General features: G+C 31.7%; 1 protein-coding gene across 1 annotated transcript; it reads right to left on the minus strand.

Moving 5' to 3' along the window:
- Window positions 1-7,799: 7,799 nt before the first annotated feature.
- LOC112755221 (2-methylene-furan-3-one reductase-like) lies at window positions 7,800-14,944 on the minus strand. Its single transcript, XM_025803171.2, has 4 exons — window positions 14,658-14,944; window positions 11,837-12,142; window positions 8,677-8,836; window positions 7,800-8,294 (listed from the first exon to the last, which is right to left on the minus strand). The coding sequence occupies exons 1-4, from the start codon at window positions 14,898-14,900 to the stop codon at window positions 8,026-8,028; spliced, it is 978 nt and encodes a 325-aa protein (XP_025658956.1). The 5' UTR covers window positions 14,901-14,944; the 3' UTR covers window positions 7,800-8,025.
- Window positions 14,945-15,216: the final 272 nt, after the last annotated feature.

A 15,216-nucleotide genomic window follows, 5' to 3' on the forward strand; every position in this document is an offset into this window, starting at 1 on the left:
GATTATAATAGGATGATGTCGAAATAGAATGGTAGTGATCACTGCTACACTAGAACGTGGTGCTGGAACATGATGAGATTTGGTTAGAGGTTGTTCTAGCTAGAAGAAACAAGCACAAAACAAAAGAAGTAAGAAGTGGGTTAATCCACTTTATGGATTCAAATTGGTGTATATATATGAGACCCAAATTGGTGTATTATACTTGTTAGAAATAAGAGACTAAATTGGAGATCTAACAAGAGACTAAATTGGAGGAAGGATTTGTGTATTATTGAATGTAATCAAGTTGTAAAAGGGTATTTATAAGTGCTAAGAGAATCGTAATAATAAAGACGTAATATTCTATAATAAATATTCAGATATGCTAAATAATGCTAATTGATCCTAATTATATTTTAACATCCCCCTCAAACTCAAGTGACAACTTGAGTTTGAAACTTATTTAAAACAACGAAATAAAGAGGAAAAATTGCATAAACTGATAAAACGGGTGCAGATGGAACTGTCGGAAGGAAGCACAGACGGAACTGCCGTTTTTCTGAAGGAAGCGCAAACGAAACTGCTAAGAAAGTGCAGATGGAACTGCCGGAAGGAAGCGTAGATGGAACTGCCGGAAGGAAGCACAGATGGAACTGCCGCTTGTCTGAAAGAAGCGCAGACAGAACTACCACGAGGAAACGCAGACGGAACTGCCTCAAAAAAAACAGACAAAATGCAGACGGAACTGCCACGAGAGAACGCAAACGAAACTGTCGAAAGAGTGCGAAAACTATATGATTTCTTCATGAGAATAGCTAAGCAGCGGATGACAATGGTGTTTGATCATCCGACTCGGAAAAACACAAGACAGAGAAAACAGGCTAGTCGGTGAGGTGAAAAAGTATAAAAGAGTGACAAGGTAAGGAAAAATGACATAGAAAAAAAGTGCAAAAACTACGGTAATTTCACCGTAAGGAAAACAACCTATCCTCTTCAAGGAGGATACCATGGCTCTGATACCATGTTAGAAACAAGAGACTAAACTGGAAGAATGATTTGTGTATTATTGAGTGTAATCAAATTGTCTGGAATGATACAATATAAAAGGGTATTTATAGGTGCTAATAGAATCATAATAATAAAGACGTAATATTTTATAATAAATATTCAAATATATTAAATAATACTAATTGATCCTAATTGATCTAATTATATTCTAACAATACTTTTGTAAAGAGAACTAATCTACATGCATTATTGAACTAAATAGTGTGTTTTCTAGTGGATTCTGAAAAATATTTTCAATCCTACTTAATTAACCAAACATTCCATATCGCTGATGTATAAAATTGTTTCACCCATCTCTTACAAACTCCTTTCTCATTTGAACAACTATATATAGTGCTCTTTTATATATAGTTCTTGACATGGCCCAGGACCGGCCATACTGTTTTAGCCATGGATACCAACTCTGACAAGTAAAGTCACATGCAATAGACAAATGTACAACAAAAAAATAGGTAATTTATTTGATATATTTTAGATAATATTGTAAACTTATTTTAGCGGAAGTATTAATTAGGATCTTAAAAGTTGTGATTTTTATACTTGGATTGGTTGCCATAACAAGTCCTGATTACGGTAGAGCTGAACTTTAAGACTGATTTTGCAGAATTTTGGCTACAGTAGAGTTGATCTTTAACACTGGTTTCTCTCTCTTTCCTTTCCTTCAGACATTCATCAAGATGGCAGTTTCACGGTATTTTCAGTGAGTGAAAACTGTAAAACGTCGTGTGTATTAAGGCAGAGAGAGGACCACCTTTTATGTGTTATTATCTTTAAATCTAATGCGTCCATCAAACATTAGAATTAACGGATGAGATTAAATCATTAATAGTTTATAGATAATTACAATTAGGCCACAACAGAAGTTTAAATTACAATAAACTTCCAACATTCTCCCACTTGGCCTAAGTGTAATCATATTTTCACACATTACATAATTGCTTTAATATGGTAAAATACTTTGTGTGAGTTATGGCAGTCATGCATTTAATATGAAACACATTTCTTTCCATATACTACAATCACTAGCATCTTACTACATAAGCTACATAAATAACACAATTTTATATCGGTCCCATAAAGTTTCTAGTTCATTATGTTATAACTCATACAATAATATTACTTTAACTAGAAACTACAAACTATCAATGTTCAGAAAACACATAAATAAACATAGTGAGCTCAGAGTGTTAGCGTCATTCAGAAGAACCAAGACCCATTCTATGTACATGTTTCTTAAATGTCTTTGGTTGCAATCCTTTACTCAATGGATCAGCAATCATGAGTTCTGTTCTAACAAGTTCTATAGACACTCTTTGTTTCCGAACTTCCTCCTTAACGCCAAAGTACTTTATTTCCATATGCTTGGCACCTTTAGAATATCTATCATTTTTTGAGAAAAATACTGCTGCAGAATTATCACAATAAATTTTCAATGGCCTAGCAATTGAATCAACAATGCCAAGTCCTGAAATGAAATTTTGCAGCCATAAAGCTTGATTTGTAGCTTCAAAACATGCTACAAATTCTGCCTCCATAGTAGATGTTGCCACAACGCTTTGCTTGGAACTTTTCCATGATATGGCAGCTTCTCCAAATAAGAATAAGTAGCCAAATGTAGACTTTCTTGTGTCAGCACATCCACCAAAATCTGAATCTGAGTAACCAATTACTTCTAATTGGCTAGACCTTTTGTACATGAGCATATAATTCTTTGTACCTTGAAGATATCTTAAAACCTTCTTTGTAGCTTTTCAATGATCTATTCCAGGATTACTTTGATACCTTCCAAGCATTCCTACTGCAAAGCTAATGTCCGGTCTTGTGCAAGTTTGCACATACATAAGACTTCCCACTACAGAACTATATGGAATTCCTTCCATTCGCTTCCGTTCTATGTCATTTTTTGGGCATTGCATAAGACTAAATTTGTCCCCTTTTTGAATTGATGCAATTCCTGCGGAACACTTTTCCATGTTGAACCTCTCTAGAACTTTATTTATATAGGTCTTCTGAGACAATCCTAACAATCCTTGTGATTTATCACGAAAAATTTCAATTCCTATCACATAGGATACCTCTCCCATATCTTTCATTTCAAAGTTTCTAGAAAGATATTCTTTAGTCTCATGCAACATTCCCAAATTATTTGTTGCAAGCAAAATATCATCAACATATAAGACTAGAAAGATAAACTTACTCCAACTGACCTTTCGGTATATGCATACATCAACAATATTTTCTTCAAAACCGAAAGATAGAATGGTATTATTAAACTTAATATACCATTGTCGTGAGGCTTGTTTTAGTCCATATATTGATTTCTTAAGTTTACACACCATACGACCTTTTCCTTCAGTTGAAAAACCTTCAGGTTGATCCATATAAACTTCTTCATCAAGATTACCATTTAGAAAGGCAGTTTTTACATCCATTTGATGTAACTCTAAGTCATAATGAGCCACAAGTGCCATAATGATACGCAATGAATCTTTCTTAGAAATAGGTGAAAATGTTTCTTTATAATCAACACCATTCTTTTGAGTAAATCCCTTAGCAACAAGTCTAGCTTTATATCGTTCAACATTGCCTTTTAAGTCTCGCTTAACTTTGAAGACCCATTTACAACCAATACATTTAGCACCTTCTGACAATGCAACAATATCCCAAACTTTGTTATCTTCCATGAATTTTAACTCTTCTTTCATGGCATCAATCTATTTTTCTGAATCATCAATATTTATGACTTGTGTAAATGAAACTGGATCTTTAGATATTCCAATATCTTCTTCTTATAAATAAGTCTCATAATAGCTTGAAATAGCTGACTTTCTTTTCCTTTGAGATCTCCTTAATGATATTTCTTGAGACTCATTTCTTTCTAATATTTGTGAGTTAGTTTCTTTATTGGGAGCATTATCATTCAAATCTTGTTCATCACTATTAATGTGTTCAACAATAGTTGGAACAACTCTTTGAGTAGGTGTGGATAAAGGAACACTAACATGTATAGGAACATTAACTTTAATTTCTTTTATTTCTACATTTTAATAATTTTCACTCCCACTAACTTCACCATTTTCAAAGAATTTTGCATTACCAGTTTCTACAATTCTTGGACTATGGTTTTGACAATAAAAAATATACCCTTTAGACTTCTCTGGACAGCCAATAAAATAGCCACTCACTGTTCGAGAATCTAATTTCTTTTCTTGTGGATTAAATATTCTTGCTTCTGCTGGGCAACCCCAAACATGTAAATGCCATAAAATGGGTTTCCTATTAGTCTATAACTCAAAAGGAGTCTTTGAAACAGCTTTACTAGGAATTCTATTTAGCAAATACATGGCAGTCTTTAATGCATACATCCACAAAAATTTGGGTAAAGAAGAATTGCTTATCATACTTCTAACCATATCCATTAACGTTCGATTACGCCTTTCTGCCACACAATTTTGTTGTGGTGTGTATGGCATTGTGTATTGTGTACATATGCCATGTCTTTCTAGAAGTTTTGTAAATGGACCAGGACATTGTCCTGTTTCATTATGTTTTTCATAATATTCACCACCTCTATCTGACCTAACAACTTTCACCTTTTTGTCTAATTACCTTTCAACTTCTTTAATATAAATCTCAATAGCATCAACTGCTTGAGACTTTTCTTTAAGAAAATAGACATATTCATAACGTGAAAAGTCATCAATAAAAGTGATGAAATATTTTTCTCCACCAATAGATGGAGCATCAAAAGGTCCGCATACATCAGTGTGTATAATTTCAAGAAGCTGACTACTTCTTGTGGCACATTTCTTGTTTTGTTTGGTTTGTTTTCCCTTAATACAATCCACACATAAACCAAGACCAGTAAAATTTAAATTTTTTAAAATCTCATTCTTTACTAATCTTTCTATTCTTTCCTTAGATATGTGACCCAAGCGTTTATGCCACAAAAATGTAGAATTTTCTTTAGACGTATTTGGCCTAACTACATCATTCTGGTACTCAATAAGTAAGGATTCAGAAATCTGATCAAGAAGTTTTAATTTATACAAGCCATCAATTAAAACACCATAACCAACAATATTAGAATTTTTAAATAAATTAAAACAACCATGTCTACCATTAAAAGAAAAACCACAATTGTCCAACTTTGAAATAGAAATTAAATTCCTAGACATTGAAGGTACATAAAGAGTCTTAGGTAAATCTAAATGAAAGCTTGTATCCAACACCAAACGATAAGTTCCTATTCCTTCAATTGGCGCTTTCACACGGTTTTCCATGTAGAGGAACATCTTACTTTGGCTTGTGGTTTGGATCGTAAGGAATCCCTGCATTACATTAGATACATGAGTTGTAGCACCAGAATCAAGTCACCAAGAATTATGAGGAATGTCAATTAAATTTGATTCATAAGTACATACATATGTTTCAAATATACCTTTCTTTTCGAACCATGCCTTACGTTTAGGACAATCCTTTTGGAAATGTCCTTCCTTCTTACAGAAATGACGCTGTTTTGTATTGGCATGTCCTTTCTTCTTAAAATTCTTGGGCTTTGTCTTTAATTTCTTTTCTGATTTGCCAGCTCCTTGAACCAAGTTGACAGAATGACTACCATAATTCTTAAGTCTATTTTCTTTCTGTATGAGCTTTCCAATCAATTCATTAACGTTCCATTTTTCCTTCATGACATTATAATTAATTTGAAAAGCTCCATACTCAGAAGGTAATGAGTTCAAAATGAATTGCATCATAAAGGAGTCATCAACTGTCATACCCAGTAACTTTAATTTTGTAGCAATATTAGTCATCTCAATAGTATACTCTTGCATGCTCTTAGACCCATCAAACTTCATGGCCGTGAGCTGTGACATTAATGTACTAGCGAGTGACTTATCAGCAGAACGGAAGTGGTCTTCCACAAACGCAAGATATTCTTTAGCACTTTCTGTTTGTGGAAGGGTAGTCTTAATATTGCTTGCAGTAGTCATTCGCATAAACATAAGGCTTAATCTGTTAGAACATTCCCATGTCTTAAGTGCATACTTTTCATCCTCATCATTGTCATCAGTGACAATGGGTTTCTCTTCTAAAAGTGACAAGTTAAGATCCAAAAGACCTAAATGGAACTTCACTTGTTCACTCCATTCAGAGAAGTTTAAACCATTAAACATGGTAACAGATGAAGCTTGCGAATGAATTGAAATACTTGTCATTTAATCATACAATACTCATATTAAGGCTTGGTTTGGTAAAGCTTTTTGGAGAGGTGCTTGTGCTTTTAAAAAGCACAAGCACCTCATTTTGCGTTTGGTAAATTAAAAAGCTCAAGTGCTTGTGCTTGCAGCTTTTAAAAGTTAGAGGTGCTTTTGAAAACACCTAACAAGGAGTTTTTCAAAGTTGACTTGTGCTTTTTAAAATTTAAAAGTATAATATAACCTCATATGTTAACTAATTTTCAATTTTAATGCTTGCATTTATGTCTATTATATTATTTTTAAATTTTAAAAGTTATTTTACCAAACGCAATTGTTGTTACTTGTGTTTATTGAAAGCTATTTTTAATTTGATTTACCAAACATAAATGCTACAATTTTTATAAAGCCATCTTTTAAAAGTTAGCTTTTATAAGATACTTTTGAAAAGTAAAAGTTTTACCAAACTAAACTTAAGTTTAATTTTATCATCTACTCAGATTACAGAACATAACAAGCATATTACAGTTTACCTTTGGGTAAAATTCTATTATATACTAACACATTAACATACAAATAAATGCCATATTTATCATACTTGAAGATTAAAATTCTCTGCCAAATACATATACCATCTTTGGACAATACATATATCTGACCCAAGAATAATAATTTTTTTCGTTCAAGTCTATTAATAACAGAAGAGATTTCCTTTGGGTAAATCTAATTCTAAAATTAATTAACACATTATTAAATATACTGGCATTTTACGTTATAACTTTGTCACTTTGGTGTACACAACAATAAATAATCTAAATAAATTTAATACTATAAATAAAACATTTATAGACTTTTCATAAAATTAGAGTACATTACTTACTCAAAATAATTTCATAATTGTCATCAATACTAAACTTAAACTCAAGATTAAATTCATACATGAGTATAATTTATGATCAAATTAAAATATTCAGAAGAAAATATATAGAACATATACAACCACAAATATGCAGTTCTGATGGCATGAAATTTAAAACCCACTTAATTAAAATCCAATTATAAATAATTAATCAGAAACATGAAACACCGTGGATATCATAATTAGATCAGAGAAAATCACATACTTTCAAAACACATGCTCTGATGCCACATGTAAACTTATTTTAGCGGAAGTATCAATTAGGATCTTAAAAGTTGTGATTTTCATACCTGGATTGGTTGGCATAACAAGTCCTAATTATGGTAGAGTTGAACTTTAAGATTAATTTTGCAGAGTTTTGGTTACAGTAGAATTGATCTTTAACACTAGTTTCTCTTCCTTTCCTTTCCTTCTTCAGACATTCATGTTTTACGGTATTTTCAGTGAGTGGAAATTGTAAAATGTCGTGTGTATTGAGGTAGAGAGAGGACCACCTTTTATGTATTATTATCTTTAAATCTAATGCGTCCATCAAACATTAGAATTAACGGATGAAATTAAATCATTAATAGTTTATAGATAATTACAATTAGGCCACAAAAAAAGTTTAAATTATAATAAACTTCCAACAAATATTTCCAATAAGAATAGTTGATTTATTTGATATATTCAACTATTGTTACACATGATAGTTTTACAACCACGATAATGGAGTTGCGAAAGTATGATTTCAGTCTACATACACAAACGTCATAATGCTCACTCTCTTTATCACACACCTTCAAGAAATGACAACATATATATTTCAATGGGAATCAAACTAAAGAAACCTCTAATTAAAGAAACATGTATACATTATGTTCAAGGGATGGGATGAATGACTACTTTTCCCGTTGCTCTACGAGTTTGCAAATAAGAGAGTGCTTCAACAGTATGAGAAAATGGAAATGGAGTCTTGGGGTCAAGTACTGGCACCACCTTGCCACTCTCCAAGTACGGTCTTAGCTTTTGCAACATTGTTCCATCATCAGGAATGAGTATGAACACCATTGCTGGTGAAACTCCAGGAGGTACTATTGTTACAATTTTGCCACCTTCTTTCATAGCCTTCGATGCCCTTTCACTCTGCCCTGTATTCAGTTATTTTGGTAGTCAAGTATTAACATTATTATTTATTAGTACTCTACAATGCAAGTAAACTATATGCCCAAATGTACCAATGGAGTTAGTTCGAGTGATAAGAGGCTAGAATTTGTTTAAATAGGTCTCGAATTTGAGGCCTAGTATATACAGCTATTTTTACTAAGAGATTCACTCACTACAATTAGGTGCGTGACTCGGGCAACAAAAAAAAGAACTATATACTCAAATGTACTAACGGAGTTAGTCTGAGTGATATCCAGCTATTTTTGCTTAGAGACTCACCCATCACAATTAGGTCCGCATTCCGGGTCGGGTCGAACCCGGATTAATCGTACCAAAGAAACTATATTTCCAAATGTAAAGTCTCACCTACGGCATCATAGACTACATCGAACTTTTCAGGAAGATCTTCAAAGTTCTGTTTTGTATAATCAATTAGCATGTCAACTCCTAACTTCTTCAGCAATTCCAGTTTTCCAGTGCTAGCTGTAGCTGCCACCACGGAAGCACCAAAAACATGTTTCGCAACCTGTCTTTGCCAAATATACGATGGGTAAGTCAAGTCAAATTCTACCATGTCATCAGCTCTATGAGTAAAATTATGTCAATTAAAATTCTCTCGACTTTAATTTTCAACTGAACATACATGGCATGAGAGACAAAAACAGAAACTTTGTAAGCATATTAGTCAATTATTGCGCGGTCATCACCCATCAGCCGCCCCGTAAAATTGTATGTTAACATTTTTGGGGACTAATATAATTATTTTTCTTTTTTAAAGATTTATTTTATATAATTTTTTTGAAGGTTTCATTAGACCCTTGTAAAACACAAGAAGCATTTAGATTTTTGTTGGATTTAATTATTTTATTATTCCAGGTAGTTTTATTATTTTTTTTAATTAAGTCTTTACCATTTAAAGGTTTACGATGTAATGTTTATACTAAATAAAATTTTGGTGTTGAATTCTTATTGGTTATTAATTACTTTTCAGCAAAAATATAATAATTCTAAAATATTTATTTTTTATAATATTTTATAATTTATTATATATCAAATACAAAGATAAATATTCTAAATTTTTTATAATATAAAAACTCAATTATAAAAGGATTAAGTACGATTTTGGTTCCAACGTAAAGGCCGAAAATCGATTTCGTCTTCGACCTTTTTCTTATTATAAAATGATCCCCAAGATTTTAATTTGTTTTAATCTCGTCTTTTTTTACCAATTTTATTTTTTTAATTACCAAATTACTCTTCATTAAAAAATTATAAAATAAAATAAAAAAAGAAAGAAAGAAAGGCATCAGAGGGACTGAGGCAGAAAGAGAATCAGGGGAGGGGGAGCGAGAAAGAGAGGGGGGAAAGAAAGAGAATCCGGGGGAGAAGGGAGGGAAGACCGCACCGCCGTACCATCGCACCGCCGCACCACCGCCTGTGATCGGAAGGGGAAACAGAGAACAAGAGAGGAGAAAGCTAAGGGAGAAGAGAGAGATCGGAAGGGAGAAAGCTAAGGGGCCACCGCCGCTGCTCCTCACCGTCGCTGCCGCCGCTCTTGCTCCTCGTCGTTCAGTCCTCGCCGCTGGATCTCACCGTGCGCTGCGACCTGTTTCTGCTCCTCCTCCTCGCCCTTGCCGACGTTGTCGCCTAGCCCTCGTCATCGCCTCCTCGCCCTCGTTGTCGTCTCGCCGCACCTCCTCCTCCCCGTCGCACCTCGTCTCGTCGTTTGTTTTGATAATTATATTTATGGATTTTTGGTTCTTGTAATTGAAGATGAAATTGGAGATTTTTTGAGTTCTGGATTCTTATGATGACGACGATGATGATGATAATTTTCTGAGTTTTGGGTTCTTTTTTTTTTAGTTTGAATTTTGGGTTTGCTTTTCTGAGTTTGAGTTCTGGATCCTGAGTTCTGGGTTCTGATGATGATAACGATGATGCTAATGATTTTCTGAGTTGAGTTCTTGTTTTTTTTTTTTAATTTGAGTTCTGGGTTTGTTTTTCTGAGTTTGAGTTCTGGATTATGAGTTTTGGATTCTGATGATGATGACGATGATTTTTTGAGTTCTGGCTGGTGTGATGCAAATGGTGATGGAGTGGCAGTGGGTGGAGGTTGGTGGTGGTGGATTCTGATTCTGAGTTCTTATGATTCCATTATCTATTGTTCTTATGATGATGATGATGATAATGAGGGTGGTAGTGGTGGTGGTAGCGGGGGTGGTGGTGATGGTGGTTTTGGTCTTCGCTTCTGGTTAATTTTGGAGAAGAAGAGGGAAGGATATTTTCGTCCAAAGGACGATTTTAAAACTAAGTAAAACCTTTGGAACCATTTTGTAGCGAAAAAAAAAAAGGTTGGGGACGAAATAAATTTTCGATCTCTACATTAGGGATCAAAATTGTTGTACTTAACCCATTATAAAAACTTAACTACAGATTTCGTGAACTATAAAAATTAATAGGAGTTAAGCCTTTTTGTTATATATATCAAATTAAGTGTTTGTTTGGCCGCCATTAAATTAATAAAAAAATAATTTTTCAATAATTTTTTTATATTTTTTAGTGTATTTTGTAAATTTCTAATAATAAAAATAAAAACATTAGAAAAATAAAAAAGGGTAAAGTACTAAATTGGTCCCCTAGGTTTGGGCGTAATTCTGTTTTGGTCTTTAAAGTTTAAAGTGTTTTATTTGAATCCAAAAAAGTTTCATTTAGCATCAATTTAGTCCCACAGTGAGGTCAAAATTAAATAATTAACAAAATGTCATACATAACAATAGTACAAGAACAAAATCGATAATCTGGAGAACAAGTACAAGCTCTAGAGGCATAAAATCAACCATTGATACATCAATACCTTTATTTATTATTTTTTATAATATAAATAAAATATTTTCTATAAAACTAAAGAAAATGATAAATAAATATATTGATGCATCATCAATGGTTGATTTTGTGCCTCTGGAGCTTGTACTTGTTCTTCAGATTATCGATTTTGTTCTTGAACTATTGTTATGTAGGACATTTTGTTAATTATTTAATTTTGACCTCACTGTGGGACTAAATTAATACTAAATGAAACTTTTTTGGATTCAAATAGAACACTTTAAACCTTAAGGACCAAAACAGAATTACGCCCAAACATAGGGGACCAATTTAATACTTTACCCAATAAAAAAAGAAATTTTTGAGAAACTACCATTTATATTTTTTTTAAAAGATTTTTTTTGCTTAAAAAAATATTTTTCACATAATAAATAAATAAAAAAATATTTTTATCTTATTTCACCAAAACATAATTAATAGATAAAAATTTTTTTTTACATAAAATATTCAAATATAAAATCATTTTTACTTTTATAAACAATTTTTTTTTAAAATAGTATTCAAACAAGCCCTCAAACAGGGACAAGGTTTACTAGTAAAAATAAATATTGTATTATACAGACGTGTGGCTCAGATAATATTTTCACATTCTTAAAATCAAAATGTAAATATAAAAGAAAAACAAAATGAATAAATATGATACCTGAACAACAAAGGATCCAACGCCGCCAGAAGCTCCCAAAACAAGAATAGATTGGCCGGCAGAAAGGCCAACCTTGTGAAGAGCTCCATAAGCAGTTTGAATTGCTAAAGGAATGGCAGCAGCTTCAGCGAAGCCCAAATTTGGAGGCTTGTGATCCAAACCATTCTCTTGTGCAGTTGTGTATTCAGCCAAAGACCCAACATCTTTTGCCTCCACCATACCATACACTTCATCCCCTTCTTTGAACTTCTTCACTCCACTTCCTACTTTCACCACCACACCGGCAACATCATAGCCAGGAACAATCTTTATGCATCACCCACAAAACAAGAATAAAAAGAAACTCCTATTAATGCGGTTCAAACTATTAACTTATTTCAAAAAGAAAAATATTTGGTAATAAAAAGCAATTAGTCAAAAATAACTGGAACTTGTTTTATTTAGTATTCACAATTAATGAATACTAAATAAAAATTTTGTAACGAATGTTAAATAAAATAAATTTAAGATATTTTTTTTCTTAACGTTATAAAAATATTAGATAGCTATCAAAATTTATTAGTTTTGGTCAACAGTTAGCCACCAATATTTAAAAATATGTATTAAAGTATATTATTAAATTATTAGACAAAAAAACTAAAATAAAAACTAAAAATAATAATAAAAAATAATAAATTCTCATGATTTTCTAACATTTCTCTTTCAAAAATTTTATTGCAAAAAAGTCACTTTCTTTATATTATTTTAAAATTCTAAATTATTATTTTATTTATATATTTATTATTTTTAAAAATTCTAAATCTTAAATTTTAAATCTTAAATCTTAAATTTTATTTCTAACTCATAAATATATACAATAAATTATCTAATACTAACTAAATAACTAATTAAAGTTATTATCTATATGGATTAATCTCTACATACAAGTAATTTTGCTATACAAGTCCTCTAATTGATATTACGCTCAATCTTGTTATGCACATATGTTTCACGCGCCTCTAACAGATTTTTAATTTTTGAAAGAATTCCGTTTCCTTTTTCGAATTTCTTGTCTTCTCTTTCTCCTTCTTCATTTACGTGCTTTTCTCTCTCTGTTCTCTTTCTTCGTTATTCTCAATTTCTATTGTTTTTTGTCATCAAGTTCTGAAATCATTTTTGAAGATAATAGATAATTCAACTTCAGATTGTCAGATGAACCAGTACGTGAACCTTGCTTGTAAAATTTACTATTAATTCTTCCTTAGAATTAATATAATCTTGTCCATTTTATATCAGACGTTCGGGTGTAGATCAGAAATATTTGGGTGTATTTTTATAAAAGTTTGGGTATTTACAGTTTATGACTTTTCATCTGACGGAGGGTGAATTGTCTTATTCTTTTAGTTGAATTATTTTAGTTTCTCTTTAGTTATGATTCATGAATATGGTTTTTGTTATTTTTTATGATGATTTTATAGTTGTATTTACATTCTATAGTTTATGCTTGTTTTAATATGGTGTATTTTGGGTGTATTTTGTAGCCCTTCTGTGGTGTATTTTGGGTGTATTTTGCAGCCCTTGCTACTTTGATGGCTAATTTTAGTGTACACGTAACATAACTCATTTCTGTGTCTGTAGCAAATTTGGGTGTAAAAATGAAGATATTTGGGTATAATACGAAGATATTTGGGTGTATTTTTATTCTGATGAGTTCTGCATAATTCAGAACTCTTTCTCTTCCTCCTCCTCATCTTCTGCTGCTTTTTCTTCTTCATCTTCTTATTTCATATTCTCATATTTTTTTGGGAGAAAAAAATCAAACAAAGAAGCAAAAAATACATAATGTTGCAAAATCAAAAGAAGAAGGGGGAGAAACACGACGATGAAAATAAAACACGCGAAGAAAAATGAGGAAAAACACAAAGAAGGAGGAGAAGAAGAAGGAAGAAGAGAAGGAGGAGGAGAAACGTAAAGAAAAATGACAGTTGTGGTTTTCATCGAGGAAGAAGAAGAAGAGTTGTTCACAATGGTGAGTAGCGCGCTTTGGAAACAGGAAGTGGTTAAGTAACGTGCGTGTATTTACTCTTGAACGTGGGAGTGTAATGCGCGTGTGTTTTGTTGGGCTTGTGCCAACTTGTAAAACTTGTAAGCAAAAAAAACTTGTATGTGTAACATACTTCTATCTATATTTATTCTCCGCATTAATTTCTGATTTATTAGAAAATGACTTAATATTCTCTTTAAAATTGTGTTAATTAAACCTTGGTTAAGTAAAATTTTTTATTTTAAAAAATTAAAAAATATAATAAACATAAATATATGAATAAATTTGGATATTTATAACATGATGTTATATTAATTAGATTTTTCAATTTTAATAAGTGCTAACTAATTTTAAAAATAAATATATTAAATATATATTAAAATTAGTCATTAAAATCAGTTATAAGTACAATATAAATATTAAAATATATTTTAAAAATAAATTAAAAATATATATATATATTTATATAAAATATATAATAACTGAGTTTAGTATATAAATAATTTTTTGTTTTAAAATATATCTCTCTATGTAAATATTTATTTTTAATTTTTAAAAGCTCTGAGGACAAGTAGACGATCCTTTTTATTTATAAGACGCCATCACCTCTAGAAAGAAAAAAAATTACGAAACCAATTGGTTTCCGGAAAAATGTTATAGATCCGCCAAACGGTGCAGAGTAATTTTCAATCTGTCTTCGTTCATCAAAAGCGATTTCTATATATTTGTACACAGATATCACAATATTCTCTCATACTAATTAACAGAAGAAACACATAAATAAATAGGATGTCTTACCGGAAATGGAACTTGTTCAGCATCCTCATACACCATACGTCCCTCAATCTTGACATAATCTATGGGATTAATGGCTGCAGCAACAACCTTTATTAGTACCTGGTTCGACTTGGGTTCAGGAACAGGAAAATTTGGATTTAACTTCAGAACTGTTGTTGTCTTCCCATGTTCTGTATAGGCCCAGGCTTTCATGTGAGACGGCATTGCTGGAACTGATGATGGGGTAGTTGATGCAGTAGCCATGATTTTGAGGTTACAAAGTTAATTAGAACAGCAATCAATACCGATTCTATGTGATTAATTCGCTATTTAATTTCTACTGTGGGTTCGTCAATTATATATATTACACTATACGTACGATGATGACACGATCACATATGTCATGTTATTAGAGACCTTGTCAATGAAATTTATGGAGTTGATTAATCGACAACTAACTGCTTATTAATTATTACCATGGTCTTTATGTCAAAATTGAGTTAGTTTAACTAAATTTCAAAAGTTATCTTATGTTAAGGAATTAGAGTTGTTTTAATTTGTACTTTTAAAAATTATATTA

This window comes from Arachis hypogaea, chromosome 16, assembly GCF_003086295.3.
Source record: "Arachis hypogaea cultivar Tifrunner chromosome 16, arahy.Tifrunner.gnm2.J5K5, whole genome shotgun sequence".
Classification (NCBI taxonomy): domain Eukaryota; kingdom Viridiplantae; phylum Streptophyta; class Magnoliopsida; order Fabales; family Fabaceae; genus Arachis; species Arachis hypogaea.

Excerpts from the sequence above, each read along its gene's own strand:
- LOC112755221 (XM_025803171.2), bottom strand. The coding sequence starts at position 14,900 with ATGGCTACTGCATCAACTACCCCATCATCAGTTCCAGCAATGCCGTCT. Across the intron at positions 12,143-14,657 it reads CTGAACAAGTTCCATTTCCG|ATTGTTCCTGGCTATGATGT; the intron begins GTAAGACATCCT and ends TGATGCATAAAG. Across the intron at positions 8,837-11,836 it reads TTGGATCCTTTGTTGTTCAG|GTTGCGAAACATGTTTTTGG; the intron begins GTATCATATTTA and ends TGGCAAAGACAG.